The sequence below is a fragment of the Puma concolor genome, chromosome A2, assembly GCF_028749965.1.
Source record: "Puma concolor isolate L17-30 chromosome A2, mPumCon1.1.hap2, whole genome shotgun sequence".
NCBI classification, from domain to species: domain Eukaryota; kingdom Metazoa; phylum Chordata; class Mammalia; order Carnivora; family Felidae; genus Puma; species Puma concolor.
This window is the reverse complement of record NC_141668.1, coordinates 147,669,047-147,695,370: the sequence shown is the minus strand read 5'-3', so window position 1 is coordinate 147,695,370 and position 26,324 is coordinate 147,669,047. Positions and strand designations below refer to the sequence as shown.

General features: G+C 39.3%; 1 protein-coding gene across 10 annotated transcripts in view; it reads right to left on the bottom strand.

Moving 5' to 3' along the window:
• ERC2 (ELKS/RAB6-interacting/CAST family member 2) overlaps window positions 1–26,324 on the bottom strand; it is a 934,759-nt gene that overhangs the window by 357,934 nt on the left and 550,501 nt on the right. For all 10 annotated transcript variants that reach the window (XR_015248352.1, XR_015248351.1, XR_015248353.1 and 7 more), the window contains one exon: window positions 5,865–6,025. Coding sequence is in view for 7 of the 10 variants with exons in the window: in XM_086697880.1 (XP_086554006.1) it covers window positions 5,865–6,025 (161 nt within the window). In the remaining 3 variants the exon portion in view is untranslated. The remainder of the gene's footprint in view (window positions 1–5,864; window positions 6,026–26,324) is intronic.

The window sequence follows — 26,324 nt, the reverse complement described above, 5'->3', positions numbered from 1 at the left end:
CATAACATTATACACACACATACATATATACATACACACATACATATATGACCTTTACTGCTTAAAAATCACTTTCTCATAAATGTATAATTTCATTCAATCCCCCTAACATCTCTGTAAGATATTGTAACTGAGTTTATCAATTTTAAGTAACGGATGCCTTCAAAACTCCTCTCCCAGGCTTCATTTATCCTGTCCAAATTGCCAGGCACTTAGGATTCCTCCCTAAAGAAATGTGATTTGTCTTTTCTCATGCTGACATGAAGTAAAGAATAAATTGATTTTTATCATTTTCTGCACCCTGCCTCTCCTTTGAAGGGTACTTACCTAATGAGTGGCTCTCTCAAAAGGGATCCCAGATCAAAGAGGCCAACAGGATAATGCCTTGGAATAAGCTGCTGCCTTACCTCACAGTAAATTTCCTAAAATAGCTCAATGTATACAAAGGCTTTCGGGGCTATCTAGAGAAGATATCTAAAATGCAACAATACCCAGTAAATTAAGATGGATCTTACAATATCATCAGATGAGTTTAAAATGTTGAAGTTTCCCTAAAATCTTTTCATGACATAAGCACCAGAAATCACCACAGGAAGTCTAAAATACACACTTCAAATCATGCAACTATTAACCAGCTCTCAAAACCCTTATTCATTCAGTATTTAACATTAAATGCAACATATCAGTCAGCCTGCCTGTCTACCTATTAAATTACAATGCTAGTTGGAATAGTCTGAGCAAGCACACACAGATAGATTTTATGTACGTATCTCATGGCCTTCAATTCCTTTTAGCTACAGATATCAAATTCACCTGTCACAAATTAAATAATTGAGCTTTGGTTACTGAAATATAAGCTTATTAACCAGCATTAATAAAACCAAACATATAGAATGATGTTCTTAATATTATTTTAATAAAATTCCTTTTAAATAGGAGTAAACTGAACAAAGATGAAACATTAGGAAATGTTTTAGCAAGAGGTTTTAGATATTTTTTAAGCAAAAGAATAATCTTACACACAAGGGAAAGGGAATATTGTGTTCTTCTATTAAGATACAGTGTTGGGGACTGTTAGTTCCTTCCAGTATGGGAATAATGACTGGCAGTTAGAATAGGAACCAATAAAAAGCAAACTAAATGGGGAAGTGTTGGAGGCGGGGGGAAAGAATCGTACATGAAATACAGTCAAAGGCTCTCCTCTGACCTTGGTTCCTAAAAGGGTTCTCAGGCTACAGGAAGGTACACTGCATTTTCTATGTCCATCTTTACCCCAAAGAGCTATGAGGGTCCTTACCTTTGGAAATAGCTTTCTAAGGATATCCCAAATTTCTTACAGAAGAAACTACTTTATTCATGTATTTATTCATTTATTTGCTTATTTATGAGTTTGTTCATCTCCTTCATTCATTTCACTAAAATGTAAGCTTCATCAGGTAAAACATTTTTCTGTTTGTTCACCTAGAATAGTACCTGCCACATAGTAGGTGCTCAATGAATATTTATGATTTTTTGAGCTAATTCATCCTTTCATCCTCAAAAGTTGATGAAATGCCTACCACATGACAGGTTCTAGATATCCAATATGAAAAAGAAATTCCACTATAAATAAAATAAAACCAACTGATGAGAATCTTCAAATTAGAGGAATCAAGCAATGTTTTCTCATTCTAAATTTTGGTCTGAATTTAAACTAGGAAGATAATCCCCTGCCCTGCCCAAGAAGAATGGGAGGGAAAAAATGTAGACCAGTATGGCACATGTCCCAAAATTATATAACACAAAACAAAACCCTGTTTAAAAATGAAACAGCTGGGTGTAGCTATCAAAAGGTAGGGATCTTTTCAGTGATAGAACAGTTCTATATCTTGACTGTGCCAGTGACTACACAAATTTATATCCATGTTGAAATTGCATATAACTAGATACACACACACACGAGTGCATGTAAAACCAGAGAAATCTTAATAAAGTTGGTAAATTGTATTTCCTGGTGTGATATTGTGCTATAATTACGCAAGATGTTACCACTGAGGAAAATGATTTCTTATAACAGCATACGAATCTACAATTACTTAAAAATAGGTTAACAAAACAAAAGAGCAGAATACTTATCAAAACATTCTTTATGGGGTTCCTGGGTGGCTCAGTTGGTTGAGCGTCAGACTTTGGTTCAGGTCATGATCTCGCAGCTCATGAGTTCAAGCCCCACATCGGGCTCTGTGCTGACAGCTCAGAGCCTGGAGCCTGCTTCGGACTCTGTGTCTCCCTGTCTTTCTGACCCTCCCCCACTTGCACTCTGTCTCTCAAAAATGAATAAACATTAAAACAAATTAAAAACAAAACAAAACAAAACAAAACAAAACGTTCTTTATATTGACAAAACATTGGAACCAAGGTAAATGTCCAATAAAGAAGTGAACCTATGTGACAATATATTAAGTAATTAAAAATAATACAATTCTATGTGACACAGAGGCTGTTCACCACTCAGTAAGCAAAAGAAGCAGGATTTACAAAATATGAGATTACAATTGAATTCTGTTAAAAAGTAAAGATACACCAAATGCCACAGCGTCTGTCTCCGCATGGTAGGATCATGGGTGATTTTGTTTTTTATTTTGTCTTCATATTTATTTTTCTTTTCTAAAATGAATCCTACTACCAGAAGAAATATCTAAAATGCTGTCTCTGCTATTTATGGGGCTTAGGTGAATTCTGTGTAGCTCTGAACAAAAACCAAACCAAGTGGGAAGATTCCATGGAAAGCTATTTCAGTTCCATATAAGAACCAGTGAGGTACCTACATGTGCTCATGGCTTCCAATGAAAATGGTGTTCACCAGGGACTGGTGAATGCCCTATTAGTGATTATGTGGACAGGAGTCTGGTTTATGCACACTGGGAGGTTGAACCCAGCTGCTTTCCAATTTTAAAACTCTGTGCCATTTGATTTTACAACGAATTTAACAGACACCACCTTTCATTTCAAAAGCCCCTTTTATGTTTCAAAGCACTTTCACATATGCTGGTTTATATTCCTTTCAGTACTTTTTTTAAAAAAAATCCTGTCTGCACAACAATTCTATAGAGTAGGCAAAGCAGTTATTATCACCTCTATGTTACTGAAGACAAAACTGAGGTAACCAGAGAGTGATCTCGCAATGTTATGGATGAGCTAATAGAGCTCATCTCCTTTCTCTTGACTCACAGCCCTACCTCTCTGTCCTCTAACACCACATAGCCTCTCTCTTCCCAACCAGGGTTTGGAAATGGTTATACTTCACCTAAAGTTGTTTACATGATGCCTGCCAGTTGAAAGAAAACCAACAATGCTTGACACAGAGTGACAGTAAGTATTGATAGGGATATACCCAACTTTTTGTTTCCACTAACTTACATTGACTCAGTTAATGTCAAGTAACCAACATGTCACCTCAGCTTAAAAAGTCAAGATTGGTCAAACCAGTTGGTTGCCTTGAATAGCCCAGGAGGCTCATGAATCTAGTTGGGGTTGTTGGTCAATATAACTACCCTGTACCTGTGTCCCCACAGTCCCGGGACAGAGCCCATAAGTGGGGCTTCTGGGCCAGTTAAATAGTGAATAGGGTCCATATTGGACTTAATGAAGCAGGGCTTTGTTACTTTTACCAAAGGAATTAACAGAGGAATTCTGTATTTATTTTGCAGTGGCAGAAGATTAAGCACTTGAGCAATAATGTGGCAATTCACCAAAAGAGGTCTTAGTTAGGTGCTATCTGAAATCATGAAATTAAGTGGGAAAACATACACATGGAAAAGGTTTATATGTTTAAGAAAAATAAATCCAAATTTTAGATAAATGATACTCTTCACAAAGTATACTAAACAAATGACATATTTTCATTGGCTGATAGCGTCATTTATACACATATATCATTTTCCATGTGCCAAGCCCTCCTGAGTGCCTCTCCTCTCAACCACTCCATGAAAGTCATTATGGGAGGAAACAGAAGGGTCAGCAATGTTAAGGTCATTTCCCCTAAACCATACAGCCGCCAAGTGGAAGCTACAGGATTCCAACCTAGGTCTGATGATTGCCAAACCAAGATGCTTCACCATTATTTGTTCTCTGGAAACGTTGAAAGTATAAGAACTTTTTATAAACAGGAAGTAATGGAAGTCTCCTTCAAAAGGCATAATAAATCACTCCAGGAGATACAGAGTTAATCTGAGAATAGCTGGAGAACAATGAGAGAATCTAGGCTGAACTTTATACATCACAACATACAAGGAGGCAGAAAGTGGGACTGGTGAATGGAAAAGAATAAAGGCTGATGGTATCAATGTACTGTTATTGTTAATAAATTATTGATCAAGCCAGTAATGTCACAGATGTTTAAAATACTTTTCTTCTTAGCTATGTAAAATCCACTTTTCACCTTTAATCTATTCACTCATTCAATAAACAATTACTGAGCATTTACCATATGCTAGGAACTGTTCTAGGCAGTATGATAACCACAGTGACTCAAACTGATGAAAGTTCCAGGCTTGGTGGAATTCACATAAGCTCCATGAGAAAATAAGATAGTAGAAAGGGAACCTGAGGTAGAAGATTGTGGTTTTAATCCTGGCCAGATGGCCTTAAGCAAATTACTTGAAATCTCGCTAAATATCAGTTCCCTTACTTCTAAACTGAGGATAATAATATCTATTTTTATCACATATTACTTTATTAGGAAAAAGGCGAGTTTATACAGGAAAAAAACTACTTATTCTTTGGTCTTGGAGAAACTGAGGTAGTTGACAAGGAATAAAAGTTTTGTCCTCATTATTAAATCCTTCAAAATATTTCATTCCATATTTTCCATGATCTAAGCTTTCTGTGTTTAATGTTAACCATGTGTAAGACTTGTGGGGTCAGGATAAGGTCATGCTTTATACCTAGCCACCAATTTCAAAGTCTATGTTACAGGCTTAAGATGCCATAATTATGTATGTTTCCCTTACTGTGGAAGGAAGTTAAATTTAAATTATATCTTAGTGATCATTTCATCTTAACCTATAGAGAGATGCTGCTTCTTGCCTACTTCTTTAGGAACAGATCCAGAGCAAGTGATTATTTCTAAAACCTTTGAGTAATTTTCTTTCCTCTGTTCTTCCATGGTGATATTATTTCATTGTAAGAATGAAATAAGAGCTAGGTAGAGATGGGTGTGTCATAGGCCCACAGGAAGGATCACTGCTCAGCAGGAGGCCACACTTTATTGATTAAATCAAAGAAAGATTGGTTCCAGTGTCCCCCTACCCCTTACCTACCCTACCCTCGGGTGAGGAGGAGGAAGTAGCAGGGGGATTTCCAAGTGCATTTTTATCAGCCCAGCAAATCAGAGTCCTTGCTTTCTAAACAAAGAGGTGCCAACCTTGAGACTCTATGAAAGCCAACACAAGCTATGCATTGTACACATGTGAAAAGAATATAATTAGCAAAGTTATAGTCACAATTAGGAAATACCTCCTCAGAAAGGTTTCCAATTAACTTTGAGCAGCACTCAAATTACTATTGTGCTTAACTAGGCCTCTGTCTCTTAGCCAGCTCAAACCTTTGAGACAAATCTAAGAATAACAGCGCAGTCCTCAAAACACAGACACACAAAATTTAATGCTGGACTTTTTTTGAATAACAAATATGAAGAATGTGCAAATTGGGACATGGAAGCTATATTGAAAGAATAAGAAGCATGGTTACAGAAATGAATAGTCAAGTGTTGGCTAAATTATTCTTCCTTCAAGCTCTCTCTTCGTCTTCTCTAGCCTTCCCTTCCTCATCCCGAAAGAAAAGTTAAGGAAAGAGAATGTAGGAAAACAAAAATGGGTACTCACTTCATCTCTAGGATCTCCTCCAGTTGTTTTCTCCTTTCTATTCGGAGGTTAGCCAAATGGGCTTCTTTTTCAGCCAGGGACTGCTGTGTAGAGGCTAGGCGTGCCTTGGTGGCATCTAGTTCCTGTCTGGTCTTCTCCAATGCATTCATCAGTTCCTCTATCTGAAAGGTACAGGGAACATGGTGCATTATTTCTCCTTCATTCAAGCACAAGGCCTTCTTTGCAAGTCTGTATTCTGACAACACACACAAAGGAATCATAGCCATTCTTGAACAGGTACTGTAACTTAGAGCCCATTCTTTCTTTGTCACTGGTTGAAAATAAATGTTTCAAACACAAGAAATATGCAAATTTCTCCAAGGTCCTCTTTCAATTGGATTGTCCAATAACCTTTATAGAAACTATTTAATATATTTATTAGAAGTAGAAGGTAACTGGCTTGACCCATTTTCAACCTGTGTTTGGCAAAAGTCTCAGATACTGCCTCACAGTTGGCGGAAGGCAACGCTCAAAATGCATTTGCCCAGCACAATATACTTTTGTGTGTAGGCCCCAGAGTATTCTGACAGGAAGTTAATCTATGTGTTTCAGATTCATTCATGTTTTAACCTATCAAAACCTTGTTTGGCAAAAGCGATTTGATGTCCAAGGGGCCTCAGGAGCCCCCTCTCACCTCACATCCCTGCCTCACTTTCAGGAAGCAAGGTTTGGCCAAAGGTAAACAGAATTCCAGCCACAAAAGGTTCAAGTTTGATTTGCCCCTGAAGTTTGAGAGGGTTCTAAACTTGAAATAAATGACATGTAACTTTTATAGGGTGCTAATACACCATAGAAATAAGCCAGACTATCAAATATCCAGGATTTTTAGCCAGGTCCCAAAAAATTGGACCAGGGAGCCCCAAGGCAAGGCTTTATCCTCCCCAAGCCATTGGGGGCTTTTAAAAGCCAACACACAACAAAAAGGGCTGGTGTTTATGGTTCTGCACCAGAGACTTCCGTGGAGCAAGCCAGTGAAATGCCATCCCTTGCACAGATGCATGCCGCATCCACCCTGCTGATTTAAAACCATGGTTCCAGGAAGTTTCTAGATTCCAGAGTTGATGTTTGGGTTTCTAAGCCACCCTCCTTCCAGCTGAACTTGGCAGAATGGGATCATCCATCACTAAAGTCAACAGAAAGCCCTTCAAAATGTGTCAATGACATGTTAAGTTCCAATTCATAAAGACTTTCTACACAATTTCTTCAGTTTTACATGGAATTTACTCAGAATAAGCATTATATTTCACATCCAAGGTAAATCACATGCTTTTAAGATTCAGAAAACCCTCCATTTTCCCTGATAAAAAGAGGAATTTGATAACCATAGAATGTAAATCAAAGCCAAAACCAAAAAGAGTTTAAAAAGCAAGGAATATGAGGATTAACCATGAAAGTCCCAGAACTACACCTGCTTAATTGTAGAATAAATAGTATTATTATTTAACTTTAGAAACATACAAAATTTAAAAAGCAATCATAATTTGTTTCTCATATAAATTTATAGAATATTATAAATATGACTAGCAGCCCTTCTATCAAGAAGTGCTTGGTGAGACTGAAGCAGGTTTTTTTCCTCCTTTCCCTCCGCCCCCATTTTTGATAGCAGTGTAAAAAAATATCAGAATTATGGTCATTCCAAGTACCAACAAATATTCAGTCTGTCTAACCCTCTATGGGATAGCCTGTGTCTTCATGTCCCTGTTTCCTTTCATAAATTGCTCTCTATTCAAATGCACTATCGATCCCAGAGAACAGGGAGAGTATCCAGGATTCTCACTTGCTAAATCTCTCTCTCATGAAGTTGAAGCTGACCTGTCTGCAATCCATAGACACAGAGCTACTCAACTGGGTTTCCCAGTTCTTAGTTCACCTGCTACCATACTATTTGGGGCCAGCCCCAGCTAATTTTATATTAACCCAATTGTAACAATTACACCTTAAAGTAATGACTTGCAGACTTCCCTGGCCATTTCAGCAATAACCACATAGAGAAACATGGGCACCTAAGAGATGCAGTCCAGCATTTGTACTGATGGAGATGCCATTGGCTTCCAGCATCAATAACTCCTAGTGTGAGGTGAGACTCCTATTCTCAACAGCTTGCACCAGAGTCTCCAACAGTTTCCCAGGCCAAGGTTTCCCACTCCTCCAAATTCACATACCCCAGACCAGTGAGCATGGCACACTGAGGACCACTGGGGCTACTGGTGTCAGGTACATAGTTCTAGTCTTCACACAGACACTGTTTCTCCCTGTGATTCTGTACAAATGACCACTTGATTCTTTGAGCTGCAGCTTCCTAGGTGATGCCCATGATACCTCCTCTCCTAAATGCCTGGAGTTCTGCAAACTATTTCCCTTGCTACCACAGCGGGAGCTTTAAAAAGAAAGAAATATTTTCCCTGTTGTGGCTCACATATTCCAGTTCTCCTTCTTTGGGGCACATGGTAGGGCCACACTCCCCTCTCCCTTTTTTTTAAAATTTATTTTAATTTAATTTTTTTTAATATATGAAATTTATTGTCAAATTGGTTTCCATACAACACCCAGTGCTCATCCCAAAAGATGCCCTCCTCAATACCCATCACCCACCCTTCCCTCCCTCCCACCCCCCACCAACCCTCAGTTTGTTCTCAGTTTTTTAAGAGTCTCTTATGCTTTGGCTCTCTCCCACTCTAACCTCTTTTTTTTTTCCTTCTCCTCCCCCATGGGTTTCTGTTAAGTTTCTCAGGATCCACATAAGAGTGAAAACATATGGTATCTGTCTTTCTCTGTATGGCTTATTTCACTTAGCATCACACTCTCCAGTTCCATCCACGTTGCTACAAAGGGCCATATTTCATTCTTTCTCACTGCCACGTAGTACTCCATTGTGTATATAAACCACAATTTCTTTATCCATTCATCAGTTGATGGACATTTAGGCTTTTTCCACAATTTGGCTATTGTTGAAAGCGCTGCTATAAACATTGGGGTACAAGTGCCCCTATGCATCAGCTGTTTTCCAGAGTGGCTGCACCAGTTTGCATTCCCACCAACAGTGCAAGAGGGTTCCTGTTTCTCTGCATCCTCTCCAGCATCTATAGTCTCCTCATTTGTTCATTTTTGCCACTCTGACTGGCGTGAGGTGATATCTGAGTGTGGTTTTGATTTGTATTTCCCTGATGAGGAGCGACGTTCAGCATCTTTTCATGTGCTTGTTGGCCATCCAGATGTCTTCTTTAGAGAAGTGTCTACTCATGTTTTCTGCCCATTTCTTCACTGGATTATTTGTTTTTCGGGTGTGGAGTTTGGTGAGCTTTTTATAGATTTTGGATACTAGCCCTTTGTCCGACATGTCATTTGCAAATATCTTTTCCCATTCCATTGGTTGCCTTTTAGTTTTGTTGATTGTTTCCTTTGCTGTGCAGAAGCTTTTTATCTTCATGAGGTCCCAACAGTTCATTTTTGCTTTTAATTCCCTTGCCTTTGGGGATGTTCCCCTCTCCCTTTTAACTGGGATGGGTCTTTGGCCAATAAAATAATGTCATTTCCAGGTGGAAAAATTTAAGTGCTAGTACTCAACCCCAATTTTCCCTTTTCTCTGTGACTATAGAAGCATGTTTCAGATGACGCCTCCTTCAGCCTGAGTCCCTGAGTAACCACAATGAAGCCCAAAGCCAACCCACATCATACAAGCAAGATAGAAACCTTTGGTGCTATTTCGGAGGTACACATGCACCCCGATGTTTATAGCAGCACTATCAACAATAGCCAAAGTATGGAAAGAGCCCAAACATCCATTTTTGGATAAATGGATAAAGAAAATGTGGTATACATATACAATGGAGTATTACTCAGCAATCAAAAAAGAATGAAATCTTGCCATTTGCAACTATGTGGATGGAACTGGAGGGTATTGTGCTAAGTGAAATTAATCAGTCAGAGAAAGACAAAAATCATATTACTTCACTCATATGAGGACTTTAAGAGACAAAACAGATGAACATAAGGGAAGGGTAACAAAAATAACATAAAAACAGGGAGGGGGACAAAACAGAAGAGACTCATAAATATGGAGAACAAACTGAGGGTTACTGGAGGGGTTGTGGGAGAGGGGATGGGCTAAATGGGTAAGGGGCACTAAGGAATCTACTCCTGAAATCATTGTTTCACTATATGCTAACTAATTTGGATATAAATTTAAAAAAAATAAAAAATGAAATAAAATAAAAATTTTTTTTAAATAGTCTCTTGTAAACACAGGGGTCACATCCACCCTCATTTTCTTCAAACCAACTCTTCCCTTGGGTTCTCTGAAGCTCTCTTTTAGATTGGGAACCTACTTCCCATGTTTCTTTTGTAAATTCTTCATCTTCCTGTAGTCTATAATTGGATCCTTCCTCTTATTATTCATTACTAGAGACATTTTCTTCACCCATGTGGATTCTTAGGAGGAGAATTGAGGTCTGTCTCCACAGCTCTCACCTATATGCAGATACCTTTCCAAACTTTATCTTTTACTCACTTGACCTCTTTTACATATACCTAACCACCTGTTGATCACTTTGATTTGAATGTCCTAACATCATTTTATATTCATTATGATCAAAAGCCAACTCATGACCTATGCACACCTGCCTAAACCAAATCCTTATTACCCACTCCTGCCCTCCCAACCTGCCACTCCCTAACACACCCACAAGTCCAACACCCTAACCTTTTCTCAGTCTCTCATGTTTAAGACCTCAGAACTACATTTGCTTCTTTCTTCTCTTTCTTCATTTATTTTCCATTTATTATCAAGTCTTAATAGCTCTATTTTGGAAACACTTCTGGGATCTATCATTTCCTTTTATCATTACTTCTGATGCCACAAGCTCAGGCCTCTTCCCCTCCCACATTTCTGGAGGGGTTGAAAATAATTGCGTGAGTGTGTGTATGTGTGTGTGTGTGTGTGTGTGTGTGTGTGTGTGTGTGTGCATGTGTGTCTGTTCCTAGCCTTTGTCTCTACCCCTACCCTAAATAAAGACATGGCTTTGCTTGATCAGCTTCTCCCCCATCATAGTATATCTCTCAGTGAGGTCCATTGCTGGATTTTAGGATGTGGAATTAGCTAATGGGTAGCAAAGTAAACTTGAGAAACTGAGCACAAAGGTACAGGACTTTGAAGCACAGGCTACGGTGCTCTATGTAATAAAAAGTGGGAGAAAGAAGTCAGAGGGGAAAGAAGAAGAATGATCCTTGAGACTTGGGACAGAGAGAAGTTTATTTTAAGGGCAAAATAAGGAAATTGCAAAGAAGAGAAAAAGGGAAGGAGGAAAAAGTCACTATGGGTTATTCCTGGGGCCCCTTCAATGTTTTCCAAAGACACACATTGAAGAATTAGACTACCCTTTTGATTTTTTTCAGCTGTTTTGACTGTGTGTGTTTGAATGTGTCTTTTAACTGGATCCCTTAGGTCTGGGATTCAAAGATGTCCCACAGGACTCACTGTCACAACTTATGCCTACTGCCAAAACAATATGCCTAAACCACCAATATTTTGTCAAAAATATCACTGGCCTGGCTCCAACATCTCAAGGAGCTCCCAATTACCCACAGTAGTGGCCTTCAAATTGTGTTCCCTAGAGCCCCAGGGTTTCCCAAGGGCACCTGTGGCCTGATAACAGATCAATGGCATGGGAAGAGGAGTGTGAATTAGCAGGGATCTTTGTCCACCATCCCACATTCACAGGGAGTCGTTCTACTTGTATTTGTTTTATATATAGAATTCCACTCAGGATTTAATTTCAAAATTTTTAAAAAAGTTTAACGTATTTTAAAATACTGAGAATGATTAAAAGCATGATTATGAAGCCAGACTGTACTAAACATAGTGTTTTACCATATATGAGTCATAAAACTTTGGGAAAGGGTCTGAGTTTTCTCATCTGTAACAAAATTATTTCTCATAAGAGTTACTACAAGTATTAAGTGAAGCAATGAATGTAAAGTTCTTAGTGCAGACACTGGCAATGGCAAATATGAAACCAGTACATTCTTAAAAGAAGAGGTAGTAATGTTAATGAAACAGAATTCAGGAAATAGCTTACCACTCACTATCTGTGTCACTCTGAATTATGAAAGTTCAGTGGGCCTCAGGTCCCTCAATTGTGATGTAAGGGTAATAACAGACCTTAGCTCACAGGACTTTTATAAAGATTCAATGGGTTAACATTTGTGATACCCTAAGAACAATGCCTAGTACTTGGTGTCATAGAAATGTCAGCTCTTATTAATACAGTGCCTAGTAAGGATTCAACCCGTTTTATGTTTAATTATTACTGAGTTCAAATTTTTTGCTTCCTGTCACCTACCCTCAACCGCATACACACACACACACACACACACACACACACACACACACACACACACAGATGCACACGCACACATGCACAACCCTGGACTGCCCTATGTTGACCCGCTCCAGTTACTGAAATCTTCCATCTTTTAAGTTCTGTCACTTCACAGGATACAGCAATTAAAAACTGGAGTTCTGAAAAGCACATACCTGGTTAAAGCTTTGGTTTCACAATAGGATCTCTACAACCTGAGGCCAATCTTAACTCAGTGCTTCCTAAACTTTGTGGCACATTAGAATCCTTTGGAAAGATGTGAAAAATCCTGATGCCATGGTTGCATTAAATCCCAGTGTTTGAGGATGGGAGTCAGGCTTTATATTTTATTAAAGTTGCAGATGATTTCAAAGTAATTCCAAAGTGCAGCCGAGTCTAGATACCCTGGATATTACTGACGTCTCTCTAAATCTGCAGGTCCTCCCCTATAAAATGGGAAGGAGATGGAAACTACTGCACGGGATTGGCAAGAGCATAAAGCATCCAGCCCTCTGTGTTGGACACCCTGGAAATGTCCAGTACATGACAGTTACCATTGTCCCTAGTCCAACCCAAGTACCAAATACCAGTTCTTACTGTCGACACTTGACTTTATGCCACCTAATCAAATACCACTTCACATTTCTGCACAACTTTTCATGTGTATGCTTAATTGCTACCACTGGGTCATAATCCCCTGGAGGGCAAAGACCACATCTCTGTCTTCTTTGGAAGTGCCTTCAGCCCCTGACACAACACTAGCATCCATACTCAATAAATACCTACAGAATGGGAGGAAGGGGAATGCAAAGGCATAATTCTGAAATGCCCTCCTTTGACTCACTTAGTGCAATGATGGATGAAGTGTAAGTCCGAACCTGATACTTTCCTACCCCATAAATCAGTGGTCCCCTTGCCATCATCCTCACCAAACACCCTTCAAGGTCTTGCTCTCTGCTGCCTCAAGCACCTTCTGTTTGCTATGGAGATGAGAGAATTCAGTTACCCAGATCTTGAATGCAAAGGGGTCCCACATTCACTGTAACCCCGGCAGCCACTAAGAGCACCCAGAAACCTGAGTTTCAGGATGGCACAATAAAAGTGTCCCAAGCTTTGACCTGGGGTACAAGCAAGCCAGGCTTTTGTCCTGCTCTGTAGTCCACATGCTCTGCCCTGGGACCTGGAAGATGTATACTCCCTCCTTCCTTCCACCACCTCACTGGATGTCTCCTATGTGCCAGGCACTCTGCTGGACACTTGTGACAGGCTCCCCCTCAGAAGCGGTCTGGTTTGGCAGGCAGGCTTAAATGAAAAAACTATTTAATCACAATTGTGATTTAAAAAAAAAGCTATTAAAGAAAAGTACTGAGTGATAAGCAAGAGTAAAACAAGAGCCAATCCTGCCCTAGGCCTCATGGTCTGCCTCCCTAAATCAGTCGAGTGGGAGTGGCTTGTTGAAGAGGAAGGAAAAAATGAATGCTGGTTGCCCAGGCTGTGGGGCCTTGTGGTCCTCTTCATTAGGGAATTATTACTTGGAGAATTACAGTGATTATGAATCAATAACCACTTTTGAGAAGCCCAGCAGGAAAACAACACATTTGTCTCGACTTAACACAGCGTTTGCTTCTTTTAGAAGTACATCTATTGGTAATTCACCAGACCATAATATTTGCTGGGGGAAACATTTTTTTTAGAAAGCTGTTTAATTCCTAAAATGCCACCTTCGATGAAAACAGAATTCACAGCAACCTCAGAAGTCTTTTGCAAGTCTCAAGATGTTCCAATTTAAAACAATTTCCTAAAAAGTCCCGAAATACGTCAAGACCAAAATTCTGATCCTATACCTAGAAAGCTAGGATTACATTTTAAAATATATCAGCTTGGTGTTACAAATCTAGAAAACAATAATTAAAGGCTTCTTCAAGCTAGATGTCTACTAGGCCACAGGGGCACACCAATTTAAAAAAACTTATATAGTTGTGTGTCATTTCTGATTTTATTAGTCATTCCATGTGGCAGATTATAAAATTGTTGAATTACCAGGACTATTCAATTGTATTCAAATAATTCATAACTCTGTACACTTTAAGAATAATGAAGCCACGGGGCACCTGGCTGGCTCAGTCGGTTAAGTGTCCAACTTCAGCTCAAGTCATGATTTCATGGTTCACAAGTTCGAGCTCCGCGTCAGATTCTGTGCTGACAGCTCGTAGCCTGGAACCCTCATTGGATTCTGTGTCTCCCTCTCTCTCTGCTCCTCCCCTGCTCGCACCCTATCTCTCTCTCCCTCTCTCTTTCTCTTTCTCTCTCTTTCTCAAAAATAAATAAACAGTTAAAAATAAAAGAATAATGAAGCCGTTAAATGAATTTCTAGAGTCCAGTGCTTACACCCAGCTCTGGAGAAACTGTCGGAACTTTTAAAGTGAACAGTGGAGTCTTAAAACAATAAAATAAAAAACCTGTTTAAGACCTTAAATCATTAACATGTGTCGACTTAGACTTACACATACATTTGTGTTGTTTAACTAAATATTTGAAAACCAGCTTTTCTCTCAGTTATCTGCCAAGAGCCCCACTCTGGGTTCTGTGTGTCTCTTTCTGACACGTGGCAACATCTCGTGCTTTTCATGAGGCCTGCTTGGCAAGACCTGATCTTCAAATATTTTGATAAAACAATTTTTTTTCTTAAATCTTAAGTCAGTATTGAGTTAGTGTCTATTTTGTGTTAATGATTTGTAATTTTTAAAGTTTTTAAACCATGTTTTAAAAATACACAGGCTCTTCGGCCTTAGACTTCACCATCCATCCTGGCTTTCTGTCTTCACTCATCCTGAGTGCAAGAAGATGGTAGTTCTCAGTTTGCACCAGAACACAGAGCCAATGAAATCCCCATATCCCAGGTTATAGCCAAATTGGAATGTGAATTGGTCCTGTGGGAATAGTCAGGACCTAGCCTAGCTCTCCTCTGGGCACAGAGGTCACCCTGATAAACCTGAAACCTCTCTCCTCAACAGCAAGAACATCTCAGACAGTGATGTTGTGAGCAAAGGAGCTGTTAAAACGAGGCTCCTAATCTTATTTTTCCAATTACTCTTATCTGACATTTCTATCTCCACCTCCTTCCCACCTCCCCACTGCTGCCTTAGAGTGACACCTTTTGGAAATGGTTGAAACTGAAAATGCTCAGACTGCTGTCTGCCTGGACCTGGCCACCCTCAAGATTGTGTTTGGGATTTGTTTCCTCCTTGCTGAAGTTAAAGCATCTAGGAGCTTTGCTTAAATGTGACACCTCTCTGATCCTTCAGCAGCAAACAAACACCCACATCAAATGAGTGTGTTTGGGTTCAAGCTCTTTGGTTTTGACTGCATTTTAAATTCTCCCTTTTCTCTTTTCTCTTCCCGGGCTTATTAACAAAACTTCACACCATAACAAGAAGATGGATAGAGAAGAAATGTGTACAATGCATACCTCTGACTTAGATTCTGTTAAATCAAACAGTGTTAGAATACAAATGAAGAAAAGTTTCTCTACAATGTCCTGAGAATTCTTCATTCCAGATTGGACTAGGCTCAGTGGAACCTCCTTGATAAAAAGACTGTGTAGATGCGTTTCTGTTTATTTTTTGGTGTAGTACTTCTTGAACAATTGGGAAGCATTCTTTACTTTACGTGTGCACAGTTCTGCAGCATGGCAAAGAGCTGGTCTTTTCCTTAACAGTCCCAGACATTCTTGGAAGCAGTATAGCTAATGGTTAAGACTATGAACCTTGAAGCAAGAAGGCTTAGGTCCCAATCAGGATCCAGCCTTGCGCTAGCTGTATGACTTTGTAAGAGATACTTGACCTCTGTTTACATCAGTTTCCTTCTCTGTAAAATGTGGATAATAATTGTACCTCCTGGGCTCCTTGCAAAGAATACCTGAGTTGTAATAGTTACATAGTGGGCACATAGCAAGCATGCAGTAACCTGTAATCAGTATCAATAGTGATGTTAGTTTATTCAGCCTAGTAGAGGAGAAGTAAGCAAGGAAAAAAGTGAATTTCCATCTTATTACATTTTCAGAGAGACACAGTATTTTTCATCTTCAATGGAATGGTGAAAATTTTTACTACGAAATCTATAACAAACAAATTAATCACCCTCAAAATATGTGTTGTTCATATTTTAGTCTAACTTAGCTGAATTCCAAACACAACCATGAAGGAACTCATGAAGATATTAGAGAAGTGTTATCCAACTGAACTTACTATAATGATGGTGAGGTTCTAATCTGCACTGTCCAATACACATGTCACTACATGTGGCAATAGAGCACGGGAAATATTACTGGTGCAACTTAAGAAATGAATTTTTAATGCAGTTTAATCTTAATTAAAATTTAATAGCCAATTCTAATGGCTACTGTAATGAAAAGAGCCAGTATGTAGAAATTATTTCAATCTTTGTGGAAAGTTTACCTTTTTTAAATATCTGATAAAAACTTGAATTACCATTTGATCCAGTGTTTCCACCTTAGGAATTTATTCTAAGGATATCCTAAGGGATGTTCCCAGAGGAAATTATTGTGAGGATACAATAAACATATTCATCATAGTGTTGTTTATAAAAATCAGAAAAATTGTGTATGTATATGTATAGACACATATATAAATACAAATGCATACATATAAATATACCTTGCAAATAAATGAGTTAAATAAATTCGAGTGTGTGTGTGTGTGTGTGTGTGTGTGTGTGTGTGTGTGTGTTACAAAGAAACTGGAGAGTAAATTAGAGGCATCCAATTGTTGAGATGTTGGACAGATATTAAACACTGTAAATGTAAAGGAAAGAGGCTCACGAATTCCTAAGTGAGAAAAGCAAGTTAGTAAATAGAAAATACAATACAATCCAAACCATATGTGGGGTTTTAAATGCATATTCACAGAAAACAAAAAGACTAGAACGAAGCACATCAAAATATTAATGATGGGTTTGTTTCTAGGCACAGACATTTCAGGTAATCTATTATATTCTTCTTTGTATTTTTGTTGCAAATATGAATTATTAATGTAAAAAGAATACTGTTTTGAAAATTGCAACCAAGGAAGTTCTGCAGAAAGTACTACTGTTCCCACTGAACAATTGGTTGCTGGTAAACCAGTCTCCAAAGGAGATTTATAAAGCAGAAGTCTAGAGCAGGGCGGGGCCCTCTGGTGGCAGTTACAGTGGCAGCTACCCTCAGCCAAAATAATCTTAACTCAGGCCACACTTCCGGGTATGGCTGCTTTGCCCCTTGACAGTCACTTAGATTTATGCTGATTATAATCCCGGTTCACCAGGGAGTGTTTGAGTGTTGGTGACTCCGGAGCTGTCAACAGTCATTCCCACCACCTCACCCTACCCCACAATGTGCTTGAATGTTGTTCATTTCATTACTGTTCCTTAAGAAAGTTCCTATGGGTTTTGGAAGTCCAGTATGGTTGTTTTTTCATTTGTTTTGTTTTGTGTTGTGTTTGTGCAGCATTTTATAATTCTGTTATTATTATTTTGTTTCTGCATCACTCAAAATTAGTTGTCAGGCCCTAAAAAGCCAGAACCATTTGTTCATGCCACTAAGCCACCTCTATTAGCAAGGTCTATTCATTGCTATTCAACAAATCAGGGCAATGTTCTCAAACAGACCTACTTTCTTGTGATGCAAGGAACAATTCTGAGGCATTTCCAAGGAGGAAGAATGAAAGAAGGGGGCCTTTTTCACTCTGAATTCTCCTACTGGCTTGGCTTTGCAGGAGATCCTTGTCGATGATGACATATTTCAATCACCCAAATCAAGCCTGACTCCAAGCCCTTTCCTGGTACCCACAGGCCCCTTGCATCACAGTTCCATCAACCTTGAGAAATAGGTAGTGGCCTCTCTGTATGTCACCTTGGTCCTCGATCATATGGAGTCCAATGCATCCTTGATCCTCCCACTGGACCCAGCATCTGCTCAAACACACATATAGGGTCAATAAATAATTGTGGGAGGAATGCCAAGAGAGAGAAAAGAAGAGAAGAAACTATACTGTGGAAAAGTAATCATTACGTCTGATTTAAATAATATGGTTTCCTAAAACCCATTTGATCCTGACATACTTCCAAAGGAGCAGATCATTCAACTGATGAGTAACTCAAGTTCAGAAAAGATACGGGATTTACCTAAGAATTGTAGATGTCTTACTCTTTCCCAGAATGTGAGTCTGACTGTTGAGTACAACTATAATAAGACAATTGTTAGATGGGGCTATATTGAGATGATGTGGGCCATGAGACCCTCAACAGTTAAACACAAACAAACAAACAAACAAATAAACAAACAAATAAACAAACAAAGACCTTGGCTCATTCTCCTCTGTGTCCTCAGGCCTGAACACAGCATCTAGCATACAGCCAGAAGCCAAAGATATATGGATGAACATAATTTAGTGAATAGACCTGGGTCTCATTTGAGTCACTGGAGTAGAATATTCACTATACTGCTTCGATTCCAGTGCTGTTCCAAAATATCTTACTTGACTTTAGTTATTAATTTTCCATTACTATGTAACAAATTGCCACCAACTTGACAGCTGACAGTTCCATAGGTCAGAAGTCCAGGCAGGAAGCATGGTGTGGCTGGTTTCTCCACTCAGGGCCTCACAAGGTTGAAATTGAGATACAGCAGGCTACCTTCTCATCCAGAGCTCAGGGGGACCCTCTTCCAAGTTTATGCAGTTGAAGCAGAATTCAGTTCCCTGCAGTTGTAGGTGTGAAGTTCCCTTCTCCTTAGCACTCCTAGCTCCTAGAGACCATTTTCATTCCTTGTCACATGGCCCACTCAAATTTTTAAATCCAGCAATAAAAAAATCACGCTTGCATCAAATTTTTCTCATGCCTTGACTCTTTTTCTTCAGAAATTGCCCACTCCCTTTTAAGGGCTCACTAATTAGATCAGGCCCACCAAGAATAATCTCCCTTTCTTAAAGGCAACTATGTCATATAACATACCTAATCACTGTAAAAATATAAAATTGCATTTCAAAATATATGTGCCAAATACAGGGGAACTTCTTTAACATGATAAAGAACATTTACCAAAAATAATCTACAGCTACCATCATACTTAATGGTAAAAGACTGAATGCTTTCCTCTAAGATCAAAAGCAAGGAAAGGATATCTGCTCTTACCCTTCTTTTTTTTTTTCATTTCTTTAATGCTTATTTTATTTTTGAGAGAGAGAAAGACAGAGCATGAGCAGGGAAGGGGTAGAGGGAGAGGGAGACACAGAATCTGAAGCAAGCTCCAGGTTCTGAGCTGTCAGCACAGAGCCCAACGTGGGGCTCAGATCACGACCTGAGCCAAAGTCTGACGCTGAACTGACTAAGCTACACAGGTGCCCCTGCTCTTACCTATCTTATTCAACAGAATACCTGGAGTTCTAGCCACTGCACTAAAGCAAGAAAAATAAATGAAAAGCATAATAATTAGAAAGAAAATAACAAAACTATCACTACTTGCTAATGAAATGTCTATGCAGAAAATCCTGAGAAAATTCCTAGAACTAACAAATGTGTTCAGCAAGGTTGCAGAATACAAGATCAACACACAAAAATTATATATATATGTATATATATATGTATATATATATATATATATATATATGTATATATAGTAAATATGTGGAAACCAAAATTAAAAAGCAAATACCATTTATAATCATTCCAAAAAATGAAATATTTAAGTATTAACTTAAAACATGTATAGGATGTATATGCTGGAAATTACAAAATTCTGATTAAAGAAATCAAAGAGAACTTAAATAAAGAGAGCAATATGGAGCGTTCACAGATTAGAAGACTAAACATAGTAAGTATGTCAACCTTTCCAAGATTGATGTGCATGTTTAATGTAGTTCCTATCAAAATCTCAGCAAGTTTAGGGGCGCCAGGTTGGCTCAGTTGGCTAGGCATCTGACTTCAGCTCAGGTCATGATCTCATGGTTCGTGAGTTCAAGCCCCGCATCAGGCTCTCTTCTGTCAGCACAGAGCCTACTTCAGATAATCTGTCTCCCTCTCTCCCTGCCCCTCCCCCCTCAAAAATAAATAAACATTAAAAACATTTTTTTTTTAATCTCAGCAAGTTTTTTTTTTTAGACATAGATAAGCTTACTCTAAAATTGATATGGAAAGGCATATCTGGATCCTTCCAGAAAGCTAAAACAATACTGGCAAAGAAGAATAAAGTGGAAAAAATCACTCTACCTGATATTAAGGCTACTGTATAGTTACAGTTACCGAGACCAGTAATATTGGCAGAGGGACAGACACATAGGTCAGTATACGGAATAGAACAGTGGAGTAAATTCAGTGGAGTAAAAGATAGATAGCCTTTTCAATAAGTCATGCTAGAATATTTGGACATCCACAAATGAACAACAAAAAGATATTGCACTAAACTATACTCAAGAAGTCTCAAAACTTAACAGTAAAATCTCTAATACAATTCCAAAATAGACGAAGACATGAACAGACTATGTTGCTGAAAAGAACATGCAGATGGCAAGTAGGCACACACAAAACGTTCTCTATCACTAGCCATTCGAGAATTGTAAATTAAGACCACAATGAAATATTGCCACACACCTATCTGAACGGCTAAAATTAAAAGTAGTAACAATATCAAATGCTGGTGAGGATCCCGAGAAACTGGATCCCTCATACAATGCTGGCAGGAATGTAAAGTGGTGCAATGACTTTGGAAAACAATTTGGCAGTTTCTTATAAAATTTAGCATGCAACTACCATACGGTCCAGCAATGGTAGTCTAATTATTTACGTCAGAGAAATAAAAACTTGCGTTCACACAAAAACCTGTGTTGAACGTTGATAGGAGCTGTATTACTGATAGCCAAAAACTGAAAACAACCAGGGTTTCCTTTAACTGGTGAATAGTAAAACAGATTGTGGCATATCTATACTGTGGAATACTACTCAGCAATGGCAAGAAGCAAAGTATTGATTACTGGAGGATTCACCAGTAAATTATGAAATTGAAAAAACCAATCCCTGAAGGCCACATCCTATGTAATTCCACTTACACGATGTTCTTTAAATGACAAAATTATACAAATGGAGAACAGATTAATGCTTGCCAGGGATAAGGGCTGAGAAAGGAGAAGAAGTTGAATGCAGTTATAAAAGGGCAGTGTGAGGGATCCTTACGGCAGTGGAAGTGTTCTGTAATCAGACTGCATCAGTGCCAATACCCTGGTTGTGATATTGTACTGTACTTGTACAACATGTTACCACTGGGGGAAACTGGGTAAAGGTTACACAGGATTCCTCTCTATTATTTCTGAAAACTGTTTATGAATCTACCATTATGTAAAAATTAAAGGTTAAAACAATTTTAAGTGTATGTCATATATATTAGGCGCCCACTTCAGCTGGGAAAAGGACAGTGAGCGCAAATACTGGGGGAGACGGGAAAGGCTCACATAAGGTGAGGCCATTCCCATTATCCTGAGGAAGAATCCTCTCCAAAATGTCATAACTATGAGGATGTCAGCAGAGAATGCTCATGTTGTAAATGCTTTCCAGTCGCAATGTCAACCACATACGCAGGCAAAACCATCAGCATTCAAATCAATGGGTTGATACCTACTGAATTAGGATGTGAAAGTGATTTCCTTAAGAGTCAAGTGATTACAATATCATAATTGTGGTCCCCTTTTTATAAAACCAACCCACACACACACACACAATTTTAAAATGCTATGTTCAATAATAGCTATCAGTGCATCATAGGCTAACCCATAAAGGCCACTGGAAGGTATGGTTTCCTTATAATTATAATCCAGGTAAGTAAAAAAAAAAAAAAAAAAAAATCACAGTAAAGCTTCATTATCCTCAAACTAAATACATCCTCCAGACTTCTGGCTTGGTTAGCTCCTCAGTGGGAGGAAAGCAAAAACCAGACATAAAGTGCCAGAATGAAATCTTCCGCTTCAATTTCTTCTTTATTTAAAACATTTTATAGGGCTTTATGTTGACCCTGTGGCTTCAGGAGAAGGAAATCCTCCGAAATGTGTCCCTGGGGCACAGCATCCCCCACAGCGACTTGGCTCCCTTCTTTCAGAGCGATTACTGCTGCATGGAAAAAAACAATTCTTAATTGGTTAACTTTGGGAAAACCGCTTCATAAAGAGAAGACTTGGAACAAAGACGCCCACCCAAACAGTCAGCTCTCTCCACATACAGAGTGACTGGGGATGAGTTTGAGAGATGCCACATAAATGAGGCTGACAGACAGAACAGAACTGCACTTTCAAGCTTGATGGAGGGTTTATCCACTTTCCTTCCATCTCTAAGTGGAATTAGGTATCCACGGGATCACAACAGCAGATCTGCTAAACTCTGCCTCTCTTCCAATCCCAGCAGTCATCAGTGTGCTGCTCAACATCCTCCCTGCTCTCCAGGGACTGAGACTTTCCTTTCTGGCCGTCCATCTGAACTAATGAGAGTGGGGTTATGACACTGGGCTCCCAGGACCAGTTACTCTGCTTCTCACCTGGCTCTGCACCGGAGATTGTCCCTCAGTCCCTGTTAGGGGCTGTGTATTGGTCCCAAGGGAGCCCAGTGGACAGTGGGTGGATGGCAAGGGTCAAATCCAGCCTATTCCTATAAAAACAACTGAAGTACACATCCTGCCGAGCATAATTTTCATGCTTAAAAGCAGCAACTTTTGTTTTTCTCAATTACCCTAACACACTGGGAGCATTCACTGTTAATCCGAGCAGAGAGAAAAACTACTCACATCTTAACGTGTGACACTTTGTTCTTCAAAACTTCACAGTTGTGATGGAAAGTGCTCTGTTGACAGGACAATTTATACTCATATTAAATCCCAGGCTTTACCAAGTACTTGTAGATATCTATGTTTTCCCCACAAAATGTTTTCTACAATTTATGCCTTTGAACTCTAGTTTCAAAATAAGTGATCCTTTCTCCAAGTAGCTCTTTTCAGATAAAAAAAAAAAATCACCATTTTCATTACTAATATGAGATCACAGTCTAGTCCCATATAAAGTGATTAAACATAACCCTGGTATTAAATAGTCTCAAGACAAATGTAAGTGAAAACATTGGATTCCTTGCTTGACCACCAAATGCTCACTCAAGGGTCTGAATGCTTCTGCTGGGATGTTTTCTTTCTTTTATGATTTCTCAAATATGTAAATTACCTTGTTTAAAAATAATTCTCCTCTCCTTTCTTTAAGAATTAATACTGTTATAACTATCTATAAGGAGATCATGACATCTGGACTTCAGGAGAGAAACAGTCTTGGTATTTAAAATATCTAACAACTATACATATATGGAAATGAATACCCCATTTTGATGGGTCACACTCAGTAACCTTAGAGGCGCCTCTATCTGGGCAATAGTTCCTTTTGGACGAAACACAATTAGGCTGTGTAATGTGCTGAATCCCTTCAGATAAACCGTGTGCACACAGCCGAGCCACTCTCGTGCTGGCTTTAAGGCTGGGGCTGTCAGGCCCACTTCTCTGGTTAATGTCAGTAGCACTATGTATAAAAGGTGACTCCAGTGTGTACAAATGTTGATCTTTAGAGAAGTCATGCCTAGACTCACACACACATCCACTCTTTCGTCCACTAGGTCAACGGCAGGAACAGAGGGCGACCCCAAAAGGAGCTTGCCAAGAGCAGAGTCTTACTTGTCAGGTTACATTGCCCCCAGGGACTTCCCTGCCGGAGATTAATCCATAATCCTGTTTCGTGTTTAAAAAAATTTCAGGTTCTAAAAGCCTTGCCTATGAGACAGTTTCAGAGGCGACAGGGAAATGTTCTAATACACAGTAACAAATTAAGTGCCAATGCAAGTAAGCACAGAAAAGAAAGGGACTGTGTGGAGTAGGTGCCGCAAAATGTTTGCCCTTGTCCAAAATCATTTCTTTACAGTTCCAGAATAGACACTAAAAACATATTTGAATGGCTGGAGTACCTGTAGGTCTAAAGAAAAAAAAAGATACAAAGCTAAAACCATCTATGGTTTTTCAGCTTGCTGCACAAGTTAAGTGAAATAAAGATGCCCCCTGATGGAAAACACAGCCGAGGTTCTGAAGAAACATAATATTCGCTGATGTGACTTCCAAACTAAATTTCATCTGAATACCAAACAGTAAGAAAGCTCTCATCTCAGCTCTGAACAATCCTATTTTTATTACATCAAAACTGTTTCTTCCCTTGCCAACCTCATTCTACCCCTTTTTGCTACAAAGTTAATGTCCAGAAAGCGTCCTTTTACAACTCTAGCAGACCCGACCAAAAAAAAAGCAGGAATTCCCAATGCTGTAGAAACCATCATGAACATGTTCTCATCTGGATGATTCAAAAAAGTGTAACTCACTCCACTCTATGGCAAAGAAAGAGAACATCTTGGAGAAAACAGTTCCGAACGAGATGGCCATGGGAACTCGTTGACACTCGGGAGCACTGAGGTATGGACAGAGACACCTGGCCTGGTGGCATCTTCTGCTTTGATTCAGAGAGAAGGAAAAGCAGGACAGCTAATAATACAAGTTCCCATTCTGATTCGTGGCTCAGTCTTTGCTTATAGCCATTCCTGCTAAGATTTAACTTACAACGTTTGGCAACCACGCTGACCTCTTAAAAGGCAAAGGTGAGCATGGAAAGAGCATTTTCCACGCAGATGCATCCTCTCTAGTGTAAGAAAAGCAGCTCCAGTTTCCAAAGGTGAGAACAAAGGACACAACAAATCACCAACCATATTGCTCATGGTTTGGAGCTGCATGTGTTGTAAGGTGTGCATGTGCATGTGTGTGTGCACATGTGCACAGAGAACATCCCTCCTGTTCCCTCCCATCAATGCCCCCAATGCATATTCCCACCCTCAGTGATAGCTGAGGATGAATTACCATTTCTATTTTTTGTACTACAGGTGGAGAGAGCCCAAACCCTACAATTGAGCAGACTAAGGAATTTTTACACCTACAAGCACTGACTTCCAAAATCAAAATATAGTTTTCAAAGAGGCAATATGGTTTCTATTACCTTGCAGATAAAACCCCCAACTCCTTCTCCTGACTGACAAGGGTCCTGTTTTATCCAGCCATTCCCTGAACCCTCAACAACATCCCGTGCCACTGTGACCTTGCCTGGCCCTTGTAGAATCTGGTCTTTCTCCTCTACCATGCCTTGTTTCTCTCCTACCCTTTCCAAACCCTTCAAACAACAAGCATCTTCTCACCTATCAGGTCTCAACATAAATGTCACCACCTCCAAAAGGCCCCTCTGAATCCCCTTAAAGTAGCTGTCTGCCTCCCACCTGTCCCTGGTATTCCTCTCAGCTCCACGTTTGTTTCCTTCATAGCATGTATTACAATAAATTACTCCACTTAACAATTCCTTTGCATGTACCTTCCCATTTCCCTCACTAGGCTCTTTGCTTCACGTGTCACTTAGCCAATTATCTGTAATTCCCAACTGGGGTTTGGCATGTGGCTGGCACTTAATAAATACTTAACTCATAACCAGAATTAGTAAAAACAGTAACACCTGATATCCACACCAGTGGTTCTCAAGGGGGTCCCCTAACCAGCAGCAGCAGCTTCGTCTGGGAATTTGTGAGAATGCACATTCACAGCATCCTTTCCCGTGCCCCTGTCTCTACTTATTGAATCAGAAATTCTAACGGTATGGCCCAGCAATCTGTGTACTCTTCAGACAGATTCTGAGACATGTTCAAGTTTAAGAACTACTGGTTCTTAAACAATATTGCCCACTTTCCAAAGAGTCTTTAAGCATAGATGTCATTGATCTGCCTCTATTTGAGAAAAGAAAGAATTAGCACATTGTCACAGGGGATATATCTTTGTAAGCAAACAATGACTGTGATCATTCAGCTCAGAAAAGACCCTGAATTGATAAATGTTTGGGGGAAAGTCAGTGAAAGAAAACCAATGCACATTCAGGATATCCTCGCTCATTTCTGTTCATGCAGGCAGAGTGATCAGGCTTTA